Source organism: Fusarium redolens (assembly GCF_020744475.1).
Source record: "Fusarium redolens strain MPI-CAGE-AT-0023 chromosome Unknown BKA55scaffold_22, whole genome shotgun sequence".
Classification (NCBI taxonomy): Eukaryota; Fungi; Ascomycota; class Sordariomycetes; order Hypocreales; family Nectriaceae; genus Fusarium; species Fusarium redolens.
This window is the reverse complement of record NW_025763685.1, coordinates 682,053-709,926: the sequence shown is the minus strand read 5'-3', so window position 1 is coordinate 709,926 and position 27,874 is coordinate 682,053. Positions and strand designations below refer to the sequence as shown.

The 27,874-nt window shown below is 49.7% G+C and overlaps 13 protein-coding genes across 13 annotated transcripts; 4 read left to right on the top strand and 9 right to left on the bottom strand.

The window, feature by feature from the left end:
• Window positions 1–123: 123 nt before the first annotated feature.
• On the top strand, window positions 124–2,781 carry BKA55DRAFT_696587 (uncharacterized protein; the record flags this gene model as incomplete). Its single annotated transcript, XM_046200278.1, has 4 exons — window positions 124–356; window positions 418–628; window positions 714–1,216; window positions 1,287–2,781. The coding sequence occupies 4 exons, from the start codon at window positions 124–126 to the stop codon at window positions 2,779–2,781; spliced, it is 2,442 nt and encodes an 813-aa protein (XP_046043307.1).
• A 3,729-nt stretch (window positions 2,782–6,510) lies between these two features.
• BKA55DRAFT_583263 (uncharacterized protein) lies at window positions 6,511–9,020 on the bottom strand. Its single transcript, XM_046194186.1, has 3 exons — window positions 8,212–9,020; window positions 7,867–8,153; window positions 6,511–7,813 (listed from the first exon to the last, which is right to left on the bottom strand). The coding sequence occupies exons 1-3, from the start codon at window positions 8,771–8,773 to the stop codon at window positions 6,527–6,529; spliced, it is 2,136 nt and encodes a 711-aa protein (XP_046043306.1). The 5' UTR covers window positions 8,774–9,020; the 3' UTR covers window positions 6,511–6,526.
• Window positions 9,021–9,541: 521 nt separating this feature from the next.
• BKA55DRAFT_654759 (uncharacterized protein) lies at window positions 9,542–10,423 on the bottom strand. The gene has a single exon (XM_046197401.1). It carries the CDS (start codon window positions 10,407–10,409, stop codon window positions 9,588–9,590), a length of 822 nt encoding a protein of 273 aa, XP_046043305.1. The 5' UTR covers window positions 10,410–10,423; the 3' UTR covers window positions 9,542–9,587.
• Window positions 10,424–11,654: 1,231 nt separating this feature from the next.
• BKA55DRAFT_525865 (uncharacterized protein) lies at window positions 11,655–12,110 on the bottom strand (the record flags this gene model as incomplete). Its single annotated transcript, XM_046188788.1, has 1 exon — window positions 11,655–12,110. The coding sequence occupies one exon, from the start codon at window positions 12,108–12,110 to the stop codon at window positions 11,655–11,657; it is 456 nt and encodes a 151-aa protein (XP_046043304.1).
• A 239-nt stretch (window positions 12,111–12,349) lies between these two features.
• On the top strand, window positions 12,350–13,631 carry BKA55DRAFT_680527 (uncharacterized protein). The gene is made up of 3 exons (XM_046198218.1): window positions 12,350–13,016; window positions 13,067–13,193; window positions 13,254–13,631. Exons 1-3 carry the CDS (start codon window positions 12,480–12,482, stop codon window positions 13,451–13,453), a joined length of 864 nt encoding a protein of 287 aa, XP_046043303.1. The 5' UTR covers window positions 12,350–12,479; the 3' UTR covers window positions 13,454–13,631.
• Window positions 13,632–14,069: 438 nt separating this feature from the next.
• Window positions 14,070–14,321, bottom strand: BKA55DRAFT_479063 (ankyrin repeat-containing domain protein; the record flags this gene model as incomplete). The annotated part of the gene is made up of 1 exon (XM_046186185.1): window positions 14,070–14,321. A coding segment is annotated over one exon (252 nt), but the record flags the coding sequence as incomplete, so codon positions are not given.
• A 255-nt stretch (window positions 14,322–14,576) lies between these two features.
• BKA55DRAFT_479352 (heterokaryon incompatibility protein-domain-containing protein) lies at window positions 14,577–16,621 on the bottom strand (the record flags this gene model as incomplete). Its single annotated transcript, XM_046186190.1, has 2 exons — window positions 14,577–15,987; window positions 16,008–16,621. Coding segments are annotated over 2 exons (2,025 nt in total), but the record flags the coding sequence as incomplete, so codon positions are not given.
• Window positions 16,622–16,702: 81 nt separating this feature from the next.
• Window positions 16,703–19,393, bottom strand: BKA55DRAFT_205826 (P-loop containing nucleoside triphosphate hydrolase protein). The gene has a single exon (XM_046185133.1). The coding sequence runs from the start codon at window positions 19,241–19,243 to the stop codon at window positions 16,856–16,858; it is 2,388 nt and encodes a 795-aa protein (XP_046043300.1). The 5' UTR covers window positions 19,244–19,393; the 3' UTR covers window positions 16,703–16,855.
• A 534-nt stretch (window positions 19,394–19,927) lies between these two features.
• On the bottom strand, window positions 19,928–20,371 carry BKA55DRAFT_545348 (uncharacterized protein; the record flags this gene model as incomplete). The annotated part of the gene is made up of 2 exons (XM_046190810.1): window positions 19,928–20,320; window positions 20,369–20,371. 2 exons carry the CDS (start codon window positions 20,369–20,371, stop codon window positions 19,928–19,930), a joined length of 396 nt encoding a protein of 131 aa, XP_046043299.1.
• Window positions 20,372–21,000: 629 nt separating this feature from the next.
• Window positions 21,001–22,308, bottom strand: BKA55DRAFT_205862 (S-adenosyl-L-methionine-dependent methyltransferase). Its single transcript, XM_046185135.1, has 2 exons — window positions 22,276–22,308; window positions 21,001–22,224 (listed from the first exon to the last, which is right to left on the bottom strand). Exon 2 carries the CDS (start codon window positions 22,025–22,027, stop codon window positions 21,053–21,055), a length of 975 nt encoding a protein of 324 aa, XP_046043298.1. The 5' UTR covers window positions 22,028–22,224; window positions 22,276–22,308; the 3' UTR covers window positions 21,001–21,052.
• Window positions 22,284–24,031, top strand: BKA55DRAFT_205831 (uncharacterized protein). The gene has a single exon (XM_046185134.1). The coding sequence runs from the start codon at window positions 22,540–22,542 to the stop codon at window positions 23,713–23,715; it is 1,176 nt and encodes a 391-aa protein (XP_046043297.1). The 5' UTR covers window positions 22,284–22,539; the 3' UTR covers window positions 23,716–24,031.
• Window positions 24,032–26,308: 2,277 nt separating this feature from the next.
• BKA55DRAFT_205812 (uncharacterized protein) lies at window positions 26,309–27,045 on the top strand. The gene is made up of 2 exons (XM_046185132.1): window positions 26,309–26,664; window positions 26,717–27,045. The coding sequence occupies exons 1-2, from the start codon at window positions 26,407–26,409 to the stop codon at window positions 26,954–26,956; spliced, it is 498 nt and encodes a 165-aa protein (XP_046043296.1). The 5' UTR covers window positions 26,309–26,406; the 3' UTR covers window positions 26,957–27,045.
• Window positions 27,046–27,216: 171 nt separating this feature from the next.
• Window positions 27,217–27,653, bottom strand: BKA55DRAFT_598852 (uncharacterized protein; the record flags this gene model as incomplete). Its single annotated transcript, XM_046196297.1, has 2 exons — window positions 27,217–27,399; window positions 27,450–27,653. The coding sequence occupies 2 exons, from the start codon at window positions 27,651–27,653 to the stop codon at window positions 27,217–27,219; spliced, it is 387 nt and encodes a 128-aa protein (XP_046043295.1).
• Between the last annotated feature and the right edge of the window lie 221 nt (window positions 27,654–27,874).

Here is a 27,874-nt window from a genome sequence, read left to right as displayed (position 1 = left end):
TGGGCATAAATGGCGGTAGCGACCACCTTTGTCTCCCTCTCCTTCCTCTCCTCACGCTCATTCCCTTTCTCGCGCTGTTCTTGATCACCAGTTGCTCACGTTCGTTGACTGCCAAACAACCCGATGACTACCAGCGCGACTACAGCCGGAAATGGTCTGCACCAAAACCATGCATCTTTTCTCGAACGCTTCAATGCCCGACAAGCACAAAATCGAGCCGCAAAGCAGAAACCCACGCTCTCGGTGGAAGAGCACGCTGCGCACAGGGCACAGCTAGGCAAAGTCCGATTCATCAAGCCCAGATACTCTGAGCAAACCGAGATCAACGTTAGCGGCATCTTCAATAAATGGAGACGGTACGTGAGAAAGCACCTGCCGCTTGCAACCTTCGCCGTGTACTGACCTCATCCCGTACAGGTACTGCGCTGACATGAAAGTTGGCGAGTGGAAGGCGACGCTCGAGAACCTTGACCGCGGAACGACGCAGGACTTCCTCCTCTACATCTGCGAGCGCTGCAAAATCACATCATGGGGCAGCGGACACGAGTACATTCGCCAGTTCCAACAGCTTTATACGACGATAAATGGCCAGTATATGGATCGGAACGACACCAAGGAAGTGTACAAGGTATGTGAGGAACCGGGTTGGAGCCGTAACAGTGCACCAGAGCATTGCTTAGGCATATTCTCGAGCTCTAGTAACACGCAGCCAGTATTATCGCAGTGTACTCGTGCCCCGCTTCGGACACCGAGCGCCGAACATCGATGGTAAGCCGGTACTCAATGTCGACAACCTACGAGTCATCCTGACGTTCAATATCGGATACGATACATCTGTCTTCCCTGGCGAACGTCACCGCATCAACCTCGCTGGCTGCTATCAGCTCCTGTGCTATACGGGTGCGCGGCCGGCCGAGCTGGTAGATGGTGAGCGACAGAAGCCAAAGGACGGCTCCATCCAAGAACTCTTTGGCCAGAGTGCAGTTCAGTCGTCCTCTTCGGAGAGCAGTGAAGATCAGGATGGCCCTACGGATGAACAATCCAAAGTGCTCCACAGTCTTCTCTGCCAAGAAACCGTGGGACGTGGGCGTCCCAAGGCCCTGTGCTACGAGGATATCCAGATGATGATCGTTCGACACCCGGCCACTGGACGATGCATGCCAGCCATGGCCATCAAGTTCGTTCATCATAAAGGCGCTGACAACAAGCCCAAGCCGTAAGTTTCTCGTGCTTGTTGTCCCAAACAGCGAGCATTCGGGCGTTCTGTATATTAACAATCGCTGCAGTACCATCTTCTACTTCACACCCACAAGAAAGCTGCTCTTCTGCGCTGTTTCCACGATTCTTTCTCTCGCTCTCCACGACAATGCATTCGATGCTCCGAGCTTGACAGATGCAGCCGTTATATTCAGATCACGGCCACCGCGCTTCAAGCACTGCATCCCGCTCCGATGGAAGAAGTCTATGTTAAAGACCCCAGTCTTTCGCCGATATCGTGGCACGGAACTCTCAGCTGATGAGGCGATGCTGTACTCCAAGCTCAGAGATGACATAGGTCAGCAGAGCCTCGACTCGGGACATGAAAGGAAATGGACACCTCGCTTCGCTAGGAGAGGCGCTGGAAACGCAGCTAATGGTGCGTATTTGTACAGCACACGTCCCCTAAATGCCGACTTTGTCGCCATGCCATCACTGTTCCCTTTATTGACTGTATTCTTCACAGGAGACGCACCCGACTCCGTCCGCGACCAGATGATGCGCCAAGATCCCCGATTTATGACTTTTCAAAGTGCGTACCTCAACGAGATTGCGAATTTCGACCTCCAAAACGCGTTCCTAGAAGAAGAGAAGGAGAGCCAGCTGTTCCGGCTGTTCGCACACGTCAGCCTTATGCGCGATCCTCGAGCTACGGCAGACATGGTGCCCGACGAGGTCTGGGCTAACCTGGCACCAGACCCGGAAATTGTCGAGCTCGAGGAACAGCGTGCACGATTGAAGCAGGGCAATTATCGCATCGAAGGTCATGGGAATGAGGAAGAAATCCGACGGCTCACCAACAAAATCCGCACGAAGAGAGCGTACCGCGAAAGGCAGGTCGTTAAAGAATACCGCGAGGATTATTTCTACCACCGTCCCACTTGGGACATTGAGCAGCAGGCACGGGGCGAGGAAGAGGAGGAGTACACAGAACCTGTCATCGATGTGCATATACCAGAACGCGACCGGCTAGCAAATATTCTTTGTCATCAGCCGGATGGCCTGACAGAGGATCAGGTTCTCGAGCGAAGGATCGAAGCAATCCAACTCATGGTGGCTCTGTGCGACAAACGCGAGACGGCCAAGCGTCATCGCGTCCAGCAAAATGTCAGGGCTCAACCGCACATCAAAATCGAACCTACCGAAGCGAGCAGTGAGCCTTCACCTAGTGTCAACCAGTTTCCTCTCCTCATGCAACCCGGACAATGCCCGGACTGCATCGGTGACGAGCGGCTCTCTCTCGGAGAACGTACCTTTGCGTACTGCCGTCCGACCGTCAGGAACGACCACTTCGATGACCAGCACTTGATCGAGCGCGAGAGGGCACTGCAACGTGGCGAGAAGATGGTGTGTACACACCCTACTTGTCGCACCCAAAACCAAGGTCAAAATCTCGAATTTCATACCATGGACCATTTTCGGGCCCATGTGCAGACGATTCATCGTGTGACGCTACGATCATCGTGCCAAGTGGAGCAAAGGCGGTTGCGCAAGCTCAGGCGTCGGAAGATGGTTAAAGAATAACCAGCATGACAAGTTGGGAGCAATAGATACAGTCAATCACAGTGAAAGATAGAAAGTTAGGGTAGCTCAATTCAATCTGGTTGAACCCTGCTTGTTCACATAACACGGTGCCTCTGGCAGCGAAATTTCTTCCGCGGAGTTTCATCGATATTCTCGTACAAGCTTTTTGTGCGACATTTCCTTCAGGAGGGTTTTACTAAAGTTTAGAACGGGCCCTAATGGCGACAATTCGCCAGAGGTTTGCTCAAACTTCTCGGGAAATCCCGACCATCGACATTCTCGGGCGGACGTTGTTGGCGAAATTTCCGAGTAAGAACGGATGGAGGCACAAGGTCTGCCTCGGTTTCAACAACCCTAGAGCACTAGATGCATCTTCTCTGCTACCCTATATCTCATGCGCCATATACTTTATCTGTATCTTTTGACTCCCGTCCTTTGGAAACGAAAAAAAGAATATGTCCAACCTTTTTACCACATCGCTATTGGTCTTCTGCGACTGCCTTTCTTTACGAAGCCAGTTCAAATCACCACTGGGACCTTCGATAGCATTTTTCTTGTTAACGACAATGCTATACTGTACTCGGCATTTATGAGGTCGGTCCTATTTGGTAAATGCGGAATACCTACAAAGGTTGGCGGTGCATGAACGACGCAGCATTAGTAAATAATTCGTGCTCACGCCACTGTTCTTCAATCTCATTGCGTGGCTTAGTCGCGGCCAGAAATGAGGCTTGGCGATAAATAACGTCCTGACATAAATGAAATGCATGATAATATCTGCGCGATAACTCATGTATTTCCTCGTCCACGCCCATCTCGCCCATAAATATCATTGAGTTTCTGCGCGACGGCGGTACGGGTTTGAGGGTGCAAATCTTACTGGACAAATGTCTCCCACATTTGGCCCCAAACTGTCTACAGTGAATTGCAAGCGAAGATCTTTACAAGCATCTGAATATCGTCGGAATCTCGCGTACAAGTTAGATGACGCAAGCGTTTCGCAATATCAGCTGACACGGCAACTGCGCCATTTAATTACCTTTCACACCAAGGAACCTTGGGTCTGCGGTTGGTTCTAAAACCATTTTTAAACCAACCCAAAAGTCCCATCACCATTGTCACCGATATTGGCGAGGCGCTTAGCGTTTACCGTTCTGTCGGGATTGGTGTGGTAGCCGTAGCCCAATAGCACTTGCCGTTAACATGGCCCCTGGCTATTTTCCTGTACTCTGTCAGGGAACAAGTGCGTGCATCTAACTCAAAATGTCTCCTCATTTTGTGACCCTTGGTGCCTACGTTACGTGCAACCGACCTTTTCTTACCAATCACTCAGCACCTACAACCCGTCACCATCCAATCACCTTGATTCAAGAGCTGATCGTCGTAAATTCCCCTCATATTTAGAATTTAATCTTGACTAATGTAGCGAACCTTGCATTATCGTCCCTTGTCTCGCCTGGAATTATATGGGGGCCTAGCGACCATAACATGCATGACCCGGTCGTTGGGGTACTGGATGAATTCCGATTGATGGGGCTGGCGGCGACCCCTACCGAGCGTTTCCACTGCGGATGTTGGTTGCCTACCACAAGCCTTGTTCTGGCAAGACCTTGGTTTCAGCGTTTTTCACAGCTTTGCAATGATGCCCCCACCCTATTGCGTTCTCAACCTGGCGTATCGTTATCGAATCGCAATTAGAGTGATTGAAGCGTGGGAAGCATCTGAGCTTAGCATTCTATCTGACCGATAATAACTTAAAAAGACAAGATAGTAAAGGAGCTTGATTTGGATAGCTAGTCATGTTAATGAGCAGCATTAATGGAAGCTCGCGCGTGGACAGGTAGCCGAACGGCCAATGCTAAGCTGTAGCTCAAAAGTATTTCCGGACTTGAGACGCAAAGTAGGCTTCACCGCACACGTCTCTGAAATGTTGCTCGTCCAACCTCTGAATATGGACTCCAAGCTCCGTCAGGTCTTCCTCGCATCTTGCGACACTAGCGTAGCAATTCCATTTCCGAAGCCTTGCCATCCTTTCGGCTGTCCTTTCGATCGTGTTGTTTTTCTTTGTGATTTGATTGCATAGGTTGCAAGTCGTTTGTTGATTTCGGCGCTCGAACACAAGTCTCATTCCCACAGGTTTCACCGGTGCGATACTCTTTGTGGCACCGCTCTCGAAACTTGCCCCATCTCCAATAGCCGCATTTCCAGACGACCAGGTCGTAAAAACACATCGCGATGCAGGAAACTAGCGACAAGAGGGCAGGAAGATTTTTCTGTGGCAGTTGATTGATCAGTTGTTTCTGAAATGCTGGTTGTGCGATGATTCCTCCCTACTCCCATTTTTGAATGGTTAAATACTAATCATCGGCTCTATATCTCGTAAGCCCACGAATCATGAATAATGACCTTACTGAGTGACGCGGTTAACCAACACACATGCAGCCGGCATTTTTGCTCGTCACGGTTAGGTCACGCAGAAAGCAAATTTGATCATTCGCCTGCTGCGTTAGAAGTTTGTTGAACCAACATCCTCCTGAGATAGTGAACCTGCAGGTGAGTGTGTTCGTAGTCAAACAGAGGAGATCATCGTGCTCTATCTAATTTACCAGGTCCCACATCAGTCCCAAGGCAACAAAGGTACCGTAAGAACCAACACCTACAAGGGCATCCATCAAATCAGGTGCTTACAGAGTGGAGCACGCTAAAGTTCATTACGGGGAGGACATCCGATCACGCTCGAGGAACAGGGTAGTTCCGCGCTCCGAAATCAAATGCGTAGTGGAATTCATCCTCGGCAGAAATTCAGGCACGTGACCGCATAGACCAAATTGAATGGTAACATTCATCAAGATCAATCGCTTGTGCATCCTGACGATGTGAGTCGTAGGCCGGCCCTTCTGATCGCGACAAGCACACACGGCAACCAGGGTTTGTTGTCAAAACCCTTCATACTTGTCTCAAACGCTTCCCAGATCAGCTAATCATAGCCAATCATTGGCATGGCTGGCATGAAACAGGCTGATATGTATAAAGTCCTATACGAGTACTGGCCGATATGGGGTCTGGCCGGCATATTAATGATGGCCGACCGGCCAGAGATGCTGCCGGCACAGATAGCTGCCGGCACAATAGGCATCAGCGGCCAGCACGGGGTAGCGTGCCGGCAGGGGATATATAAATGGACTGGCCTGGGGAGGTCGACCGATACGGACTTGTGCCGGCATGTAAACATGCCAACCTTGCGCTATCGCTGTGACGGCCGGGCTCTGCCATCATAGCAATAGCATAAGGTTGGCATGTTTACATGCCGGCACAAGTCCGTATCGGTCGACCTCCCCAGGCCAGTCCATTTATATATCCCCTGCCGGCACGCTACCCCGTGCTGGCCGCTGATGCCTATTGTGCCGGCAGCTATCTGTGCCGGCAGCATCTCTGGCCGGTCAGCCATCATTAATATGCCGGCACGCTACCCCGTCTCGGCCGCTGATGCCTATTGTGCCGGCAGCCATCTATGTCAGCCAAAATTCTGGCCGATCCACCTCATGCCAGCCCTGATGCTAAATGGATTAACTGCTACATACATGTAGATATTAATCACGCTATTTGCTTGAGTGTGTTCTAGCTGTCTGTTTTCCCAAGTAGGACATATGTGACTGGACAGGGTGAAGCTCTCGTTCCAAAAATAGACTAGTACAATTGTAGTTACTTCTGGGTACTTGAACTCGGAGATATTCAATTCGCCTCTTTATCCTCTTCTCCTTCTCTTCAGAGCCGGCTCTAGAGTAACCTCTGAGTCCTCGGTCTCGCTTGCGCTCTCGCAACTGTCACTACTGATCTCTACTATATTCTTGCTATCACACTGCAAGGATCCTCCTACATCCGTTCCGTATTGTTTTGCTACGCCCTGCTGTAAAGCTTCGTCTTGTCGCCTTAAGGCTTCCCATACTGACTGCCGAGCCGTCTCTTCATTTTTGATCTTGCTTAAGCTGCGGTCCTGATTGGCCTGGGGGCTCTCACCGTCCATAACCGCTGGTGAGTGCGATTGGTCAACGCCAGTTGCGTCTGATGTGACTTTATTTCCTTTTTCGAGCCTGAAAAATGCATGAAAGACGGATCTACGCACAAAAAGCGAAGTAACATCCACGTCTCTTGCTACTGGAAGCGAAAAATATGTCATCGTGAAGAAATTTCGATCGTGCTCATAGGCTCCAGAGTATTGACGCCCACATCGGCGAGCAATTAGCTCCCCAGTGCCTCTAGTGGTGAATCTAGGTTCAACAAAATCTGGTCGTCTTCTTCGAGCTGCTCGGAAAAGTTGCACAGCAGAAGACACAAGATTATCCAGGTCCGACCTGTCATATTCGTACTCCGATTCGGGCCGGGCCAAAAGAAGCGTCCTAAGCGCCAATTCACGGTCCGGATCTTCCGATGCTAAACGAGTGATTTCGACAGAGCTGAATCCAAGACGTTGAGCTTCGATTGCCAATTGAAACCAGGATTTAGGATTGGGCCCTCCTCGTCCCGGCATCTGTACCTTTGCTCTATCTCCTCGGAGAGGAGCTTCATCGGTCAGTTGTACTATGTTTTGCATTATGAAGAGATACACCCGTTTCAACTTGTCGAGGAACTCAGCATCTGCTCCCCTTTGGCGTCCAGGTAGGAAGGCATCAAGTGCAACTGCCTGGGCTGTCGAAGAAGATCGTCCTTGGCCCAAGATGAGCCGCTTCAGAACATCCGCGCAAGGTCGGAGATATTTGACATCTTTCTGCAGAGTATGTATAGAAGGAATCAGAAATTTGATCCTCCTAAGTCGGTCCAGCAGTGCTACCCTCTCTGACGTATTGGTGAGACTTCTAAACACTACCCCACTCGTTATAACTCGAGTAACGTGCTCCAAGTCCTGTTCCGATAACCCCGGAACTCTTAGTTGCAATTCCCTTACAGAGGCGGTATCTATGTGTCGCAATGCTGACTTCGACCCCATGATTTCAGTCCAAGTATTGAGGATGAATCTAAAGTACCGGATAATCTCCTGGGGGAAAAAAAGTCAGTTGGATTGTTACATTGAGAAGAGTCTGAAGGTACCTCATCGCATTTGGCTGCAATTATTTTGTGCCACACGCCAATTAATAGATCTTCACGCATAGCAGGTATACTACGAATCAACTCCACGAAAGGGGTAGCCAGGGAGTGATGTTCAAGTAAACCTCTCAGGATGCTCGCCTTGCTCTTAGAAAGTTTCGCCCACCATTCGTCCTCCGCGATTGTGTTGAAGCGACTCTGCACAATCTCCGCACATATACGTCCATCAGAGTACCCTCCAATATTAACGGAAGTATTTCTAGCTCTGCCAGGAGCTTCCTGGTGAATATCTTTTTCGGGGTGTTAATATTTACCTACCCTTTAGGAAGAAAACGGATTTGCTCTTACCTGCATACAGTTCAACGGTCCACCAATAGAAAGAGCGATCGGTGTCCAGGAGTGCCTTCACGCGGCTTCTGCCCTGATCACATCGCACATAGGTATCTGGTGGAAGGTGAAGCATTGGAGGATCTCCCTCTCTCTGCAGACTTGCCAGCGTCAAGCGGGAACGCACCAGGGCCTTCTGTAAAGCATCCCGAGTGATGCTGCCCCTGATAAAATTCTGTGGATCATATCGGTTACATCCTTCTAGTTCAAAAATGTGTTTGAGACGATTAACTTTGGTTGTATCGATGTTGTAGTTGCAGGAAGAATAATCAGGTGCGAAAACAAGAGCATTGATTGCCATTCTGACAATGCCTTGGTAAGTCATGTCGTATTTGCCAAGAAGATGAAAGATGTTTGCGTTGGGTTTTTGGAAAGAAGAAGAAGAAGAAGAATAAATCTCCCTAAGTCTCTTACAAATTGAAAGAGTTACCCAGAGCGGTTTTGAACGGCTGATGTATCTCTTTATGATACTTAAACTCAGGGATTCCACCGAAATGTTGTAGTACAGCTGTTCCTCGCTCATTACGTCATTATGTGACACTACTGGGACCAGAACCCGCACCCTGGCTGATGTGCCGCCCACTGTAATGCCAGGATCCAGTTTCGGCCCCGATAGGCTTCGGGAAGCTGTCGCCCCCGAGACGGTCTTATGAAGAAGTCACTTAACGTTCCTTGAATGCTTGTCAGTACCCTGGGGTTAAGAGCAGTTCTCTGACCTTACTACATTACATATTGCTTACGAGTGATGGGAAAGAGGCATCGAAGAGGTCGGAAGCATTGTCAGGACCGGAAGCGCTAGAGACGCGGCCCCAGCCCACCCAGACTCGCAATCAAACCTTGATAGCCAGGACAGGGGTTCTGAAGTCAGTTTCTCAGTGCTCTCTGAATTAGAAATGTGCACAGCTTCCCTCGCGCCGCGAAGGGTTCAAATCAAAAGGCTTATGAGCGTGTTTCCGATTATGGGCTACATTCTTACTGAATTTGGCAAAGCTCAAGAATTGGCTTGGTTATATAGCCCATGCCAAGAGGGAATGGCCAACGCATGTAAGAACCGCCGCTCTTGATAATCCGGATTTAGTAGTCATTTTCGGTAGACTCGTGCAGTGCCGCATACTTAGGGTGAATCATTGGGCGCTCTACCAAGCTCCAATATCGCATATGGTAAGGCTGGGTTTTACACTAGTTGCTTGGACATTGGGCTCCTTGAAAGGGCTCACAGTTACAATGTCTCTTTCATCAAGGGCCAGAACATCAATTTTGCTGGGATTGAAGCACAACTTTCTTGAATCTTGTCAGATTAGGTAAATAAATGATACGCTGGTCCGTAGTCAAACGCTTCACAACTGTTCTTCCGCTGGGAAATGTCTCTCTTCAAACATGACGTTCTTCGGAGCGATACATATCGCATCGTGTCGGGGCAGTTCGTGCTCAGCGATTGTTCGGGGCTCATGCTGATGGTAGAACTCCACATCCCGCTTGAAATGGCCCTTCAGATGTTGGATGAATTCTGAAATCGATTCTCGATGGCATTTATGTTCTTTCCAACTACCCCCATTCAAATCATCTTCAATAAATTCTAAAACCGTCATTTCTGAAGTTTGGGCCAGCGGACGGATGAGGCCCAATGTGGGAGTTGAGATTACAGCACCCCAGTCTTCTGCCATGGAAATTTCCGAGGTTGTATTCTCATAAGGAATCAACTGTTGCTGAATGGTTGGTTGTTGCTGCACCGCTAGTTGCCTCGCCACGGGCTGCGTCGCCGGCAATATCATCGGTTGCTTCGCCGTTTGCAGCCGCTCTAATAAGTTTTGGATTAGCCTACGATTCTTCCGCTTTCCGGTCTGCGATATACGACGCATCGATGCTTGACGCACTGCCCGTTTCTGCTTCTTCTTCTTCCTGTGCCGTATCTCGACACGTCGTCTCATCCGATTATGTTCATATGAGTTATTCCAGTCTAATATTGGCTGATCCTGAGCTTCGGCATGGACGGGCATACCCTGTGAATACATTAACTCATTTTCCGAGGACAAAGATTCAGTTTGAGGCGGAAGCATTGGTTCGTCTTCTGGTTCAGGGGTTGGTACGTTAGGCTTTTCTTCAATTCTCCAGAATGCATGAAACACGGACTTTCGAACGAAGAGCGATGTAATGTCCATTGATTCTGGTGTGGGATCCGAGAATCCAGCAAGATCAAAATTCCATCGATCGCGTGCGTATGCGCCAGAGTATTGACGGCCACAACGCCGTGAAATCGGCTCACCTACTCCGGTGGTCGTGAACTCAGAGCTAGGTTTACCTGTGATGTGGTCCCTTGCCTCGCCGAAATTTGCAACTATGGTTCTCACTATTCCTTGCAGCTGCGAAGGACTATACTCAGATATTGAATCGGGTCGTGCTTCGCGCAAAGCCCTCAACGCGACCTGTTCATCTGGGTCTTCTGACACTAGACGAGTGATTTCATCCGAGTGAAACCCAAGACGGCGGGCCTCATGCGCCAGTCGATACCAACTTCTTGGGAGACGAACACACTCATGAGGCATCTCGCCGACTTCCAAGAGAGGCCATTCACCTGTTATCCCGACCATGTCCCCCATGATGAAAAGGTAGAGGCACTTAAGCTTCTCAAAGAAGAGGACGTCAGGCCCTAATAGCGTCTTAGATGAGAATGCGTCAAACGCCAGCGACTGAGCAGTGACATAAGAATTTCTATTGTGAGCAAAGAGCCGTATGATGGTATCTGTGCATGGTCGAAGGTATTTGAAGTCCTTCTGCAGGGTATGGAGTGAGGGGATGAGATATTTGATACTTTTCATTCGGACAACCAGTTCCCTCCTTAAATCCCCATCCGTCATTCTCTTAAACGCGTTGCCACTTGTGACGAGTGTAGAAAGGTGATGGAAATCCAACTGTGAGACGCCAGGGACCCTGAGTTGGAACTCCCTTACATCTTCAGGATCCACATAGTCCAAAGCTTCTTTCGAACCCATTAGCTCAACCCACAACTCCAATATAAATTCCATATATCGTATGATTTCCTAATAGACAATCAGCCATGCCACTAAGGGGATAGCGCCTTAAGATACCTCGTCGCATTTCGCGGCCATGATTTTACCCCATGGAGAAAGCTCAAAACCTTCACGTATACCAGGGATATGGAGAATCAACTGTAAGAGATGATGTGCCAGAGACGGATGCTTCAACAACCGTCTGAAGATGCTTGCTGAGTTTTTAGTGAGCCTTGCCCACCACCTCTTTTCCTCTGTGGGGTCTTTAGAACGATGATGAACGATTCTTTCACATATATGCCCATGAGAGAATACCCCTTCGTTCATATAATTCTCGGTGATGATGTCAAAGGCTTCAGCGCTCAAATCTACAACTGCTTTAACATTTGAGTTCGATTATACCAGTAGGAGCTCCTTACCAGTGTAGAGCTCAACGGTCCACCAACTTCCAAGCTGGGGTGTAGCAGAGAGAGCGTTTGCCCGGCTCCTGCCATTAGCACATCGTATATATTGAAATCGGGGAAGATAGAGCATAGGCGGGTCCTTTCTACTTTGAAGGTCCGCAGTAGTTAGCTTCGATAAATCAAGGGCCTCTGATAAGATATGTTCTGATATAGTCCCCAGAATGAAATTAGAAGGCTCGCTTCGGTTGCAACCTTCATTCTTAAAGATTCTCTCGAGCCGAGAGACCTTCGCAGCACTAATATTGTAATCCCAAGGCGTGAAGTCGGGTGCAAAGACGAGGTCCTCAATCGGCACTTTGACGATGCCTCGAAACTTCTTCTTTTTCTCTTCAATAACATTTTCCGTGAGACAAACTAGGCGATCAGTTTGAGCTTGAGGGTTCAACATAGTCTTGTTGATCTGTGACGACTGGAGAAACGTTTGCAACCGGCTATGTCTTGAGAAGTTATCGATTATGATTCAAAGGTTAGCTGCAGAAACAATCTACGCGCAACCAGAGATGTGAAAAGAGACTTTGATGCAACGGAAAGAAAATGGATGTTCGGAAATCGGCACCCATGTCATGACCACATCTCTTGATTGGGTGAATGGGCCAGGGTATGAAATCCGCAGCTTCAGATGCGAAACCGCTTTCAGTACGCAAGGTCGGAAAACGACACCGGCCTTTTGCTATATATACTTTCGTCCGCCCCTCTCAAGCTGAAAGAGAAAGGGGTCGAACTGCTCAATCCCCATGCTACCTCAATCACATAAAATATGTCAAAGTTGGACCGGCACACCCTCTTGATAGATGATGAAGTGGCGGCATTTTTGAAGTCTGTTAAGACTCGTCAGACTGTCGACATAGAAGCGGCGGGTACTCTTCCGCGGAAGTGTGATGAGAAGAATCCTCTCCAGAACAATTCTTCTGATGCTGTTCGTAGGAAGATTCCAGTCAAGAAAACCGACAGCAGCAGTCCCAAACCGGGGCTAGTCCCAGTCTTGGCTGGCTCCCCATGGAAACATTACACACAAGAATATTTCATTGAGTACTGGTGCTTGTTTGCAATAGCAACTAGCAAGACGAGCCGTGAGAATCTTCACATGATTCGTTCTGCGCCGGCCCTGAACGACGAAAAGCTCCAGATCATCCGCCAGATATGCCACCCAAACGTGGTTGAGACCATGGAGGTCTACTCGCACGACGATGGGAACCATTATATCGTGTCTCGTATGATGGAATCGTCTTTGATGCACGTTTGTCGAGCTCCGGAATACCCATCGGAGTCACAGCTTAGTTCAATATTATTCCAGGTAAGGAGGTACCGTTCTGAGGTTAGCAATGTCATTAAAACAACTCACAGGTGCTCTCTGGGTCGGAATACCTTATTAGCAAAGGGCTCGTACCCGAGTCAATTACTTGTGCCGGGGTCCTGATCAATCTCGCTGGTGAGGTCAAGATCAGCAATATTGAGGAATTTCAGCCAGGAGGTAAGACCGAAATATTCCTAGAATCTTTCTGTAGGCTCTCTATGATGCTTATGGATAAAGGAAAAGGACCGGAAGCCAAGATTGGTCTATCGAATTTGGATCGCTGGTCCCCTGAAGCTGTTAACATGCTTAGTTTGTTAGACTCAGGGCCGAGCATGGAGGAATTAGCCAAGCATGGCTTCTGGAAAAAAGGAAGGAAAGAAGATTTGAAATCGCTTGCTTATTTTACTCTGATTACTGCATATCATCGTAGGTCTTGAAATGTACCGGAAAGACAGCTGAATGTCGAGAAAGGTACTGAAACAAGTGTCGAATCCATGTTATGAAAATGAACTCCGAGGATAAGGCTGCTGATGACTAATGTTGGAAGCATGTGCCTTTCTCAGGACAGCATGAATTATGAAAGCCCCATCTGTAGGCTTGTTGTGTGATTGAACTAAAACATTGGAGTTTACAGTTGCCTCGTACAGTGACGGCCGAAATCAGAGGCCGCCCAGCTGTCTACATAAAGACTCTAAACACGGATTATCTGTGGCTAGTGTGGCTGGGTAAGCTATTGAAATACTGTAACGGCTTGCCCCATCTGCTAGAAGTGGCTGCCGTTGTCACTTACCGTCATCCAAAAAGGACATTAAAGCGAAGAAAACATTGTGTTCATTTCCTATACGTCTTTGCGAGCACCTTAAGCCGCCTCGAACATATGGATAAATTCATAGCCACTCACTACTAAAGCTTTGGATTTCAGCACTGCCAAAACTCCCTTAGACATATTTATATACTTTCCAGCAGCTCCATAATCGCCTCATCCCTATTCTTTACCGCCCACCATAACGGCGTCTGTCCGTCCTTATTCTTAACATCTGGGTCAACTTTACCGGTGCCGAGTAATAGCTTAACGATAGCCTGATGCCCGTTCTGAGCCGCCCACCATAACGGCGTCTGTCCATCCTCATCCTTAGCGTCTGGATCGACTTTGGCAGTGCCGAGCAGTAGCTTGACGACCGCTTCATACCCGTCCCATGCCGCTCGAGATAACGGCGTCTGTCCCCCCTTATTCTTAGCATCTGGATTAACTTTACCAGTGCCGAGCAGTAGCTTGACGATCGCTTCATGCCCGTTCTGCGCCGCCCACCATAACGGCGTCTCTCCGCGTTCACTTTTAGCGTCTGGGTCGACTTTGCCAGTACTAAGTAGTAGCTTAACGATAGCTTCATACCCATTCTGAGCCGCCCACCATAACGGCGTCTCTCCGCGTTTACTCTTAGCGTCTGGATCGACTTTACCGGTGCCAAGAAGTAGCTTGACGATCGTTTCATGCCCGTTCTGAGCCGCTCGAGATAACGGCGTCTCTCCGCGTTTACTCTTAGCGTCTGGATCGACTTTACCGGTGCCAAGCAGTAGCTTGACGATCGTTTCATGCCCGTTCTGAGCCGCTCGAGATAACGGCGTCTCTCCGCGTTTACTCTTAGCGTCTGGATCGACTTTACCAGTGCCGAGCAGCAGCTTGACGATCGTTTCATAACCATTCTGAGCCGCTCGCGATAATGGCGTCAGTCCATCCTCATCTTTAGCATCTGGGTCGACTTTACCAGTGCCGAGCAGCAGCTTAATAATCGCATCGTGTCCGTTCCCTGCCGCCAACCATAGCGGCCTCCATCCGTCCTTGCCCTTGGTAAGTAGATCTACCATTCCTTCTAGCTTCTCTGTATCTCCCATTTTCCAACTGCCGTGGCCTGGGCAAGCCAATTCTAAGCTATCCATGCTTCTCAATGCACTCTCAAAAATCTCCATTGCCTTTCGGAGATTCCCCCCTGCGCCATATACCTCCATGTCTTGTAATGCCACCCCAGTGTTCCATAACCTGGTAACTTTATCCAGATAATCTTCTAGCTGTGTTGTTGAACACTTCGACACTAGGGCGCTCATGAAGTGTTCGTAGTCTTCTCCATCCTGTGACTTGTTTAGATGCATATCCCAGTTCCAGATGAGTAGGAAATCATATGGGAAGGTTATTTGTGATTGTAAAAGTTCCGACTTGGTATCTCTGCTTGCAGCTTGTAGATCGCCTGGAGGGGAAACTGCAATCATTATAACGGTCCAATAATCATTGCATAGCCTAGCGATTGTAGGCCATGAGGTTCCTTGTAGAAGGCAAACAGCATCTCCTTTCCGGATAGATTTTGCTGAGGCCTGAAAGGTCCAGCGAGAATGCGGTCCTCCATAGTAAGACGCATTCTTCCAAGTAATGCCCACGTGCTGTCTATCTTCCCAATCATTATCTCTTTTGACTGAAGACACTAGGCCTATAACGCAGCCCTTGCCCTTGATTACCGCTATCTCCTTATCGTCCCAAGTGTCTACAGACACCCGTTCAGAGAAGAAGAAGTTGACGAGTTGCTGGAAGAGTCGCCCCCATGAAATCTCATAGTTGGCCGATAACCCTGCGATGCTATGGTCATCAGAGCTCATGCCGAGTAAGGCATAAACCTTGTCACGGCGATCAGTAGCTTGGCGAGTGTGGTACATATCTACCAGTCCACCTAGATGGTAAATGTCTAGGGAAAACCTGCCTGACCGACTAATTGCGCATCTATGCCGGAAGACCGCACCTCTTATGAGGTAGGATACTGAACGAATCAGAGGCCGCAGGTCTGGGTGGGTTTCATAAGACAGTTTCAATGCACTCAGGCCTAAACAGAATGCATATCCATCAATTTCGGTAGGACCACATTTTATCAGTACATGTCGGGCTGCGGCAACTTCCTGAAGTACCTGGATCGACTTTGTCAGTAATCTCGATCTATATTGGTGAACGCCTGTTTTCTGACCCAGATGCGTTGAAACCACGGTCTCTCGAGCAGTCCAAAGATTGCGTTTTCGTTGATTGAGCGCTTCGTGCGCTGCTCTGCTGCGATGCGAATTTCTTCAAGCGCTTGGCCACTGTTGGGTGTTGCTCCTCCAAGCCAAACAATTACACAACTTGCTTTAGCATAGATCTTAGCCATAGACTGAACCTGCTGTCCCTTTTCCTTCGGGTCTTGTTGGTTGATGCAAATAGCATCTACCCATATAGTTCGTTCAATGGAGCGATCTCGAAGATGTAATAGCGTCATGTGAAGGTTTTCCCCGATGGGCAAGTCGCAGCCGTCTATAGAAATAGATTGAGGTTTGCTCTCAGAGCCCCATACGTAGGATAGAGCCGAGTACGGACGGGTGCTTCCTGAGTCCGATAGGGCGCAGTCAATGAGCCGGCATTGTATCAGGGCATGCTCGTCCTGATGCGGCAACAGCCGAAGCAAGCGAATGCTGCCCTCCGGAAAAGAAGAGTAACTGTACAGGGGCGGTGGAAGAGACATGGCATACCGAAGCTCCAACTGCGGGTGTTGAGATTTCCGAAGGTATGATTGTTGACGTTTTACGTGGGACAGCCATGTCTTTGCGGGGTTTGCGTGTGGGGAGGCCTCAGCAGCTGACAAGGACCCCTGTAGCCAGGCCCACCTCGTGAGTCCAATAGGATTGCCAGGTAATAGGGATATGCAGCTGCATCATGTCGAGCGCACGGCTCTGCAACGTTAGAAGTGGAAAGTGCGAGGCAAAGCGGGTGAGGAAAGAGACAAGAATAGGCTGGCACGATTTGACTTTGTGTATGCACAGCCGGTTTGTCAGATCACACCGGGCAGGTAGCATACCCTGGCATCCGCAAAAACGTGTTCAAGGAAGGAAGTTGTTCCGAAGAAGGAGCACTCGAATATTTGACTAAGTTGCTGTTGTAGCCAGCCTGGCCATGATGTCGACTCGGCATGCTTCTGCTCCTGCATCTGGGCATAAGAGCTCTTCAGTCGTTGTAAGTTCTCCTGCTCGGTGTAAATTTGATTCTGCAGCGCCAAAATCTCAACACGAAAGTCCATGTTGAGCTCGGGGGCCTGAGTTCCCTTGCTTGCATGGTCTTGAATGGCTGCCTCCAAAGACGCGACAGCCTCCTCCGCCTCATCTTCGAGTCGTTTCTGTGTCCGGTTCAGATCTTCGAGCCGTCGTTCATTGTATTCTATCGTCCGGACCAAACCTTCTAGCTTACACTCCACGTTGTTCATGTCTGCGTCGATGTCCTTGAGCAGCAGCCTCGACACATGCCCGCACTGATCTAACATCGACAGACCGAGCGATGCCTCGATCAGGTCGCGCCGCTGCGTTGGTGTCGAGTTCAAAAAGCTTGCTGCACTCTCGTGACTCAGCACGACCGTCCTAACGTATGTCTCGTAGTCGGTGCCAAGCAGCTCGTTAATGGCCGCTTGCGTTGTGCGCGCGTCTGGGTGCTCGAGCTGCGGCTGCGACTCACCATACAGCGAGATGACGACACGGTTCTTGTGGATCTTGTGCTTGCGATATCGTTCAATGGCGTATCCGTTGGCGAACTCCAGCTTGACGGAGCAGTCCTTGCCTATATTGTCGTTGACGACGTCATTGGCTGCTAGCCCGCCGCGAATGCACCGCCCGAACTGACACCACGCCATGGCCTCGACGAGGGTGCTCTTACCGGAGCCATTGTCGCCGACCAGGAAGGCCAATCCGCGTGGGAGGTCTTGTCGGAAGTCGATCTTGATGGTGTTCTGCACGCCGAGGAAGTTGGTGATTGTAAGTATGCGGGGCTCGGCGACGAAGACGTGGGTAGAGGGCCCTGCCAGCTCAGTGGCGGTTCTTGTGCCGACTACTTGAGATGACCCATCCAGGAAATCTCGGTAGTTAACCTTGTCCTCGCCATCCTGGTCAATAATCTCGCAGGAGACTTGGATCATGCGTTGGCCAACCCGCACCAACTCATCCCGTCGCAAGAGAAGAGACTCATCCAGATCCAGCGACTCGGCATATTCGCGAGCCTCTGCGGCGAGGTCGAGCTTTCCAAACCGAGGGTTGGAGCCAGGGTCAGAGCCCGAAACACCGTCCATGGTTATGGCCAGATCGGCCTCATCCCTGGTGGGCTCCTCCAAGGGCTGGACAGCGGCATCGCTCGCCGGCACCGACGCGCCGAGACCACCGGATGAAGATCGGTCGGTGTGCAAAGCAAGGCCCATAGGAGTCCAACTCCGCACGCTCCGCACGCCTAGCGAGAGAAGCTTGTCACGAGCTGTGACATACTTGAGATGGGTAAGCTTGCCAATGAGCATGACATGCTTGTCTATCACGGCACGCTCGTCGACCTGACCGCTGAGAACTTGCTGCAGGTCAGCTGTTATATAGCCGACGGCATGCGGGTTGATGAGTAGTTCGTGCTCGGGTGTCTCTGGATCGAACAAAACGACGCCCCGCTGCTCGTCGTAGAGGTCGGCCCAGTTTAACTGCAAGGGCGAGCCCAGGTATGTGACGCTCCCTTGTAAATCGACCTTTCTGCTGTCGGATTGTTCCTGGGTGATGGTCTGGTGGCTGTGGAAATGCCCCGTGAACGTTCGAGCCAGAGAGGCAAACCGATTCGGGCCCGTCAAGCCGCGGTGCGTAATAGAGTTTGCCGCGCGAGGATTATCGACGCCGGCACCAACTACATGCCGCTGCGTGATAGCCTTGTTGATTGCGAGATGGGCAAAGGCAACCGTCCTGCTCGCCTCGTTGGGGCCTAGAGCAGCCACGGCCTCCGTCAGCTCATTTTGCTCCTCGCGAAACGGCAGCAGCAAGACGCGTCGGCCGTCCCATTCGTGGTGAGCGACAATGCTATGCAGCGACACGTACGGGGAAAGGTGTTTGATATTGAGGGCGTCAAGGGCCGTGGTCTGGTAGTCGCGACGGTAGGCGAGGTCATGGTTGCCGAGCACAATATGAACTCGCGGCACGATGTCGCTGAGGAGACTGATGAAGCGGTAACACGCAGACAGCACATGCGTCGGCTGCATCGTGCGGCTCGTCAGCAGGTCGCCGCACACTACCGCCCGGCTGACCTGGTTTCGCTCGGCCTCTGCAACGATCCACTGCGCCGTCTGCCGCACCCGATCCAAGTCATGATGCTTGAAGTGGAGGTCGCTGAGGAGCAGCCACCTCATCGTACTGGCCGACGGCCCTTGCATGGCTCATGATGGCTGAAAAGGGGGCGAAAATGCCATACAATGGGGTGTCATGGAAATCTAGGAGAGAGAGAATGGTGGGATTGAAGAGCAGGATACTGCCCGTTATGATGTCACTGACGGTAATGCACTAGGAGATGAAGTTTTGTGCTGAGTTGACCGACTGGGGTTATAAGCTAGGGGGAATGGCTCCCCTTAGGGCTGCTCCATCCTCAATCGCCTAAGCTATTGGTCATCTTTGGTACTCGTCCATCTGTACCAACAGTAAAACGTTCAGGTACGGCCTGCTGCCCAAACTGGGACATGCCTTGTACCGGTAGGGCTAGACTGATTATCCCTCCAAGGCCCAATCCACAGACTTATCAATCACCAGCCATTACTGGCTCTCCCCATCGGTGTCCTGCTGAGCCTCATTCTTCTCCACTCCATCGCTACACCCGCGGCAATCCATGGTTTGGCAACGAAGCGGGTTAGGATTTAATTATTCCCAGTCAAAGTTTGATATAATATCTAACTTCCGGCTTTGCAGCACACATGCTGAGAAAAGTAAACAGGACGATACTGGTGAAGCATGCAAGTAGGTGTTTCTGCGATGAAAGAAATGACGGTGATTGTTATCGCTTTGAATATTCTAGAGAGAAAGGGGGATAATAGGCGCTAAGCATACTATATTGGCTTGATTAATTGTTAGAGTCTCGCTTGGCGTGAATCTGGCAGACACTTCATTTCCAAGTTGACGAGCTCAACAAGACATGAGCCGCAATATGCAACCTCAGCAAAACTTTGTGCCACACTATTGTTTCTTGTGGCAGTACATCGCTTGCATCGCAGGCCATTTGTTTCTACTAGAAACGCGGGCTTTCTCTTCTCTTCCTCTTGTAGCCTCCTCTCCTTCTCTTCCTCCTGCGGCCATCTCTCCTTCTCTGTCTCTCGCAGTCTTCTCTTCTCTTCCATCAACATCTTCTCGCTTAAACTGAGGCGATACTCCCTAGAGAGGGCTAAAAAGCCCTGGAACTTTCCGTTGATCATATCGTCTCGGATCAAACTGTCTGAGGTCGAGAACAAAGCGTCTTCCTTAACCTTAGTAAGTAATTGTGCTTATGATGTCACAGCCTCAGGATAGCTCACCATCGTGATATAAGACAGGTTTGGAAAGGTTGGCTTTTCGCTAATATAGAATACTTGGTCCTCACGTTCATGGAGGTGGGTGCCAGCCCTGTTATACCAAGCCAGATGACAAGGCCCGCGTGCTATTCAACCAGGCTGTCACATCAAAACCAACATTGTCACATTCAAGGGTCCATGCAGCCACCCGCAAAATCACAATTTAAACCCTGTCGAAGCCGCTGCCTTTCCAGCTAACATTGCAGTGCCTTCAGTCACCGCCAGTTGTCTTTTTCTTGAGTTGCTGGTAGAAACAAGGATACCGTAAAGATACAAAGACTGCAGATGCAATCACTGCAGCTATATTCATGCCGCTGCCTCGCTCAAGTGACGTGGTATCGGTACAGAACAACAAGGCAGGTTACTCATTGGTTAAAGAACCGCGTCAGAGTATGGAGTTGTTAAGGGCGATTGCTCACAACGACACCCAGGCAGCACATCGTCAAGGCACCCCGCTTCAGTTGTTGGGCTACGCCTTTGTCTGGTTCGTACATCACAAAGCTGAGGGTCGATGTAAAGAATTCAACGGCAATTTGCGACCTTAGGAGCCCGAATTACAGCTCATCACTGACTCAACCCCATCAACAAACTATTTGAGGAGGCCATTTTACGTTGGCTGGCTGCGGCCATGAATGCCAGCTTCACTCGCTATGATCCTGGCTTCTGCGCTGTCACAACAACAAGATGGAACATGGCATGAACCTCCCTGCGTTTAGCTGCCTTCCGAACCTCCGCTTTCAGAACCTCCACCTCCTTCTGTGACCAACCTAAATGGTCTCTGAAAGGCTTCGCTGTGAAGGCATCAACGCCGCTGGTGAAGTTCATGCTTAAGCAAGCCCCGATCTCTTTCAACCTCCTGTCCTTAGGCCACGGGCCTACAGGAAACTTGAACCTTTGCTCCGTAATGTTGTGGAAGCCAGCCTCCCATACCCAGTTCTTGAACTCAGGAGCGGGATCTAGCGTGCGGCCAATCTTGTCGTGGACTTTTTTGAGGTTATCCATCAACCCCACGAGAGCATTGTTCGGCTCCAGAGTTCCGTCGTCTGAGTAAAGCGTGTTGATAGTTTCCTGAAACTCCACCCACCCACCAGGATTTAGGTGATCGTAAAGTCGGCGTACGAGCGCCGGCCAGTCCGCGATGGCGCCGGCCATGTAGCAACAGTGGATGTAGTCGTAATGCTTAGGCTCGTCCCAGTCTTCCTCAACATCGTCAACGTAGAATTGAACATTGGGTGGCACCCACCCAGGTTGGATAGGACTGAGATCAACGCCGACGACAGTTGCCTGAGGGTTCTCGTCTGCAAATTCAATGGCCCATAGGCCGGTGCCGGTACCAATATCGAGGACTCTAAGATCAGAGCTGTTCAGGTTTATGGGTGCGAGAAAAAGCCTATCCTGAAGCACGAGTCTGAAGGCGTGGTGAACCAGGTCGAGGCGATCTTGCTCCTGCTCGTCGTTTGGGTAGTTATATGACCCTTGGTGGTAGCTGTGGTAGGTTCGCCCGTGTTTCTGCTCGTACCTAAGTATATAGCTGTCGATGGAGGCGGTCACCACTGAAAACTCATCGCCGTACCCCGATTCGTTCTCATAATCGTCAACTTCAACCTCGGCGGCTGCTGACATTGGTGCAAGCTATGGAGCACTGAAAGATGGTGTTGGAAGGGGCAATTTGGCCAAAGAAACGTCAGGGCGAATCAAGGCGAACTGCGCCAAAGATAGCTGATGAGGCAACAGACTGCCTGATGCAACCTTTAAGCTCTTTCTCAAGTACCTCTTGCTCATCATTACGGCTGAATGATGGACCGCGTAATCTGATTTCCCTATATGCGGAATGAGGCTCCTACCGTTGTCTCTGAGTGCGGTCGGCTTACAATGAGCAGCTTACATGCATACTACCCACCATGTGTTAGATCCCTGCTCAGACCCCACCAAGAATCCTGTCAAGTGACAGGATTTGATCCCCCTGAATCTTGCCAGCTGACAGGATTTGACCCCCTGGAATCCTGTGACTTGACAGGATTTGGCCCCCTTGAATTCCGTCAAATGGCGAGATTCAGCCCCCCTGAATCCTGTCGAGGAACAAGATCTGCTTCCCGGTCGGACTCGAGCTCACTCTTTCACTTTTCGTACTCATCATGGCTACCCAAGCCCAATCCTCTAGTAGCTGTTCTGCTGTTCTCACAGTCACTGTTGAAGGCACTCAGCTTGACATCAGAGCAGCCTCGAGAGAACAGCCCGATGCTCTCCGCACGACACTGATCAAGGCCCTGGGCTTGGTAAAGCTCTCTCCTTCAGACCTTACTCTCCTTCAGCTTCAGGAGAAATTCCGCGTCTCTCTCGAAGGCACGCGATCGAAAACACCGGATCGCCTGTCCGCAGTCGTCTATTCATGCAAACGTGGTACCATTCAAGAGACACTATGGGAGGCCCAGGTCTGGCGCTACGGCGGGACGCAGCTTGTCGATGCTGTTCACAGTGCCATCGGTAGTGTCTCTCTAGATGGCAAGCAATCCTCCGACACCATGGCGCTTCATCTATTAGAAGTCGGGGGACAACCTGCTGTCACTGCTTTCCACCTCATGAACTGCCCTGCGAACCTGGAAGAGTTTGGGAAGGTGAAGGACAAGTTCTTTGCCTATGGCGGCACATTCGCGCTGGCAGCATGTGCCGTTGCGATATCTGACAATGTCCAAGTCATGGCCTTACTTGAGGGGTTGCCGCCAAACCACAAGAGGGAATTGGTCGCGCATCTGTTCTGCGTGAGGCCACACAGTGATTTCTTCTACATCGTCCAGGTCGTCTTCACATCAAAGGAACGCCCACAAACGAAGAGATGCCGTATCGGACCTGCCCCCCGCAAACCCAGGAATCGAGAAGGAGAACGAGCCGCCACCACGATAGAGGAGGACGAGCAGCCGTGCAAGAGACGAGCAAGGAGGCCCTTGACGCAGCACGCCACTGACATGGCTTGCCAGCGTGTGCTATCCCAACCTTCACCCACGGCCAGGCGTGAGAATCCCAACGAACCGGCAACCGTTGGTGACTCTTCGCCATCATACTCGCATGGAGCCGGAGGAACAGGCAGTTGCCAGACCTTTAGTAAGAGGATAGATCCTGCAGGTTCTTGTTCCGGTGATGGTAAGACCCTTTTTGGTGTCCCCCCCTCTACACCCCCGGCAGGCTTTCAAGGGTTAGGAAGTATTCGAGCTGACTTGGACACGGCAGACATGCTTCTAGACAGTAACAGCGATCCCTTCGAATATTACGGTATTGAACTGGACTCGATCGACTTCTCTACACCTTCTTTGTGAATGTTGCCAAGAAAAACACCACTTCTTCAGCGCCGACCTCAATGCGGGCAGGCCCATCGATCTCCTGTTTGTCTCCCGGTCTGGTCAAGATGCCGTTGAAGTAGAAGGCGGATTGTCCTCGTTGAGAGATGAGTATGATGTTGCCGGGGAACGTTTCGCGTGGCGTGGGCTCGAGGGCACCGACGAATGGGCCGCGACACCGGAAGACAAAGGCTACCTTTCCAGTCGTCTACCAGAGCGACTCATCAGCAATATGAACGATCGCGCACTCGATATTCAAGTTCAGAGCTCACCTCGATTCTGCTGGCCTTTATCAAGCCAATGATCCTCTCCCTTCGACCTGGGTGTTTGCACTGCTCTACGGTGCTGCCTTGATACGACGCCCAATCGTTGTCGCCCAGCCCAACAAGCCAGCCTGCGAGGTTGCCTGCTTGCTCCAGAGGGTCGTCGCTATAGGTACCGGCACTCATGGGGTCTAGAGCGTCAGCTTGCTCGTGGAATAGCGCTCTCTATTTGGCATGTGCTACCTACACTTGAATGATGACCGGAGGTCTAAATTCTATGCCTTTTTACCACGCTGAACCCCCCCGCACATTTCACCGACATCCAACCTTCAATCACTTATGGTGAGCACTAAAGCCGTAGATTACCCGGTGGCTTTTTATAAAGGTGGGGGGGCCGGACTGGGGAGGGACTGTATAACCGTGGCATAGCCAGATTGGGGGTTTGAGGGGCTTCAGCGGTGAAGTGGGGAACGAAGTCGCTACCACGCCAGCACGTTCAATTTCACGAGTTCCAAGAGTAATAAATTTATAATATGTAGCTAGGCTTACGGGGAAGTAGGCGCTGATAAATGCCATCGTTTCATGCTACTGCGTGTTTCGGCCCAGTCAACCAGAGAGATAGCATCGTATTCCACCTTGAACGCATAGATAATTGTCTCGGGAAAATCGTCTCGGCTAGTGAGACGACGGGCTATCGGTGCGATTTCAGTGGTTCATAGAGATCGCCGTCTTAGTTATGCTATGCTTTGGCGGATCGAGGAAGGAGTGCGGTGGTAAGGAGATGGAGTCAAGATGGAAGACGTGACACGATGATTCCGCTCGCGGCGCGTCTTTGCTTGTGTGGGTGCGGATAGTCACGTTGCTAAGGCTGAGGCTGAGGCTGAGGCCGCTCAAGTTTATGTGGAGGAATGCGCATTAGAAAGGAAATCCCGGGCTAAACATCGGTAAAGAGAAAAGTAGCCTTTTCGATGAGGTGCCAAATCTAGGCCTAAGGCAGAAAAATGGTCTAGTCCCGTTTCATCCGCTCCGACATAATTAAGGCGCCTAGGCTGTCCAATCAATCGTCAAAGAATTTTCTATAATTAGGTACCCTCGAAATGACGCGGCCACTTTGATCACTTGCGCAATTGTCTTTCCGCTAACCTAAGAGCATGATACAAGAAACAGGAGAGCAAAGCCGGTTTCTAGATGTCTGATGAAGCCACCACAACAGAGGACAACGACATTGGTCCAATAACCGCCGCAAGCTTTGATCTCCCCTAATAAGAGCTAGCGAGTAGATGTAAGGTTTTTGGCATAACGCTATGACCCCAAGTCGCAATGCCACCTTCCTTGTACCTGGCCTCGAGAGATCCTTAAACGAGAAACAAAAAACGGCATTGACTTGCTCCCAGGAACATAGTTCATCAAACACGTAAACAACATTACTTTCTTCCTGGGAACAACAGATGCACTAATTGTGTAAACAGTATCGATTTGTTCCCAGGAATGTTAAGCAACACTGAAAGTAGTTACTACTTGTTCCTGGGTGCTACACAATACTGAAAGTAGTTACTACTTGTTCCTGGGAGCCACCAAACATGTAAACAGCATCAATTCGTTTCCAGGAACAATACAAGGGTTGTAAACAAGTAAACAGCAATGTCGGTCCTGGGAACAGCCCAAGGTCTTGTGAAACATGTAACAGCATCCAATTATTCCCAGGAACGTAATGAGTTACCAAATACGTAAACAACATCAATTTGTGCCCAGGAACAAGACTAATTAAGAAAACAGATTCAATTTCTCTGTTTCTTGGAACATAAGCCCACCAACAGAGGATACAGCTCTTGTTTGTAGTAGAATGTGAATGTTTTACTAAGATTTTCGTTTAACGTATGCGATAAGCGAGTGGCACAGACAAGCGAGTGGCACACCCCACTTATCACCTTAAAGGCAGGTTTTTAAATAATTCTTTAAAATTCAAATTAAGCTTAAAATAGCTCAGATTTTAATAACTTATATATAAGTCTTAAAATAAGCTATACTAATTTTTCTGAATTTTTAAAGAAATTCTATATAGCTATAAACTTTAAAATCTATTTACACTGTATATTACACTGTATTTTAAGGTTTTCTATATAAAATAAAATAAATAAAAATCTTATAAAAATACTTCTTTATTAAGTTAGCTATACTATTTTTAAAAATAATTTTTATAGATTTTTAGCTATTTTATTTAAGAAGTAGATTCCTATAGGGTAAGCTATTTCTAGGTGTACAGTATGCTGTGCCACTCGCTTGTCTGTGCCACTCGCTTATCGCATACGTTATGTCCTCAGGTGTCGATGACGTAAACGTTCTCCTGTGTTTGGCGGGGCATACTTGATCCTTGCCCGATACTCGCCATTTCAAGGCCAAGCTTTACATGGAGATCCCCCCTTCTCCACATTCAGACATGACTGGACAGGACCCAAGAGTGAGGCAACGCTCTTTTGCGTTGCTTGAAACAGTTCGTTATCAGCTATCCTTACCGAGGCACACCCCAAACGCTCAGAGACTCTTTGACGATGGCACATATTTAGATTTGACGATTGTGTGCGGCGATGATCATCACATAATGCATAAAGCCATCGTTTGCCCACGCTCGGAATTCTTCGCCAGCGCCTGCAATGGCCCGTTCCAGGTATAACTATTATACTAGATTATGGCAATGCTGATATCAAATGTAACATTAGGAGGGCGAGTCTGGCATTATCCTGCGTTCCCGTCGCAACCAGCCTCTACGCTGCTCAGCGAGATCTGAAATCGGCTGTGGCTATACAGGAGCAATCTATATCATAGACTTGATATGGTTAGCAATGAACTATAAACAATTGCATAGCACATTTGCCTGTTTATCCTTTGGTGTTGAGCCATTGAATACCTCGCCATTTTTGTTTATTCAGGCATGCATGTCACGCCTCCACCAGGGCTGAGCGGCTACCCGGAGCAGACACGCTAAAATTAGTGAATCAACCGCTAAATTTATCAGAGGTGCCTGATGGGTCAGCCGAAGACAGCGCACGTACGATGGCTTTGGATGGTAAGCGCGTCATCAACAATACTTCCAGACATTGACAGCGACAAACGTCGTCAGCTCTTGGTGACCCATAGATGACACATTCATTACTTAGATTGCTAGGCATCATCGTGTTAGGAGCAAAGTTCCATCTAAGATCAAATATAATTTATTGCGTTATTCCTCTCCAGGCTCCGCCTCAGAGCCTCCTCTGGGCTCTGATAATAGGTTCCCTATTAGCACCGGCCATTCTGGACTACATTCCTGCCGCTGCTCCCGTCCCTTCACTGATCTTTGACTGTTCCTTTGGCGTGCAACGTCCGCGGCTGTCGCTAGTACAGGTAACGGGAAGCTTTCATTCTGTCATACTCTGTTAGTCACAGTAAGCATATTGTGTCAGTGAGACTGACTTTTTCCTCGTCAGACAGCGGTAACGCTTTGTCAGTAGACTTAAACTCATACTTTTCGCCCTTGCGGCGTATACAGACATATACTTCGGCGTCATAAACCTGGTGGATAATGAGGCCGTTATTCTTGAGTGTGCCCCATTTTTTCTTGAAGTTCTCATTACTCCGGTCTCTCTTTCTCACGCGCATGTTCTCAATGACCGCCATTGTTATCGCGACGAGGGAAAGTTGATAGAACAATCAGCTAGGGACAGGATACATATAGCAATCCTTCTCTGGTCCATTTCCAGCAACCGCAGGGGTGACAATTTTGCTTTCGAGTTTTGTGTATTTAGGAAGCTGTTTTTGGCTTCCCTGCCATGATGCTGGCCAGCGATCTGCTTCTTGTTTTAGGGTAGATGCACGCCCGGCCAGAGGAGTGCATTTCG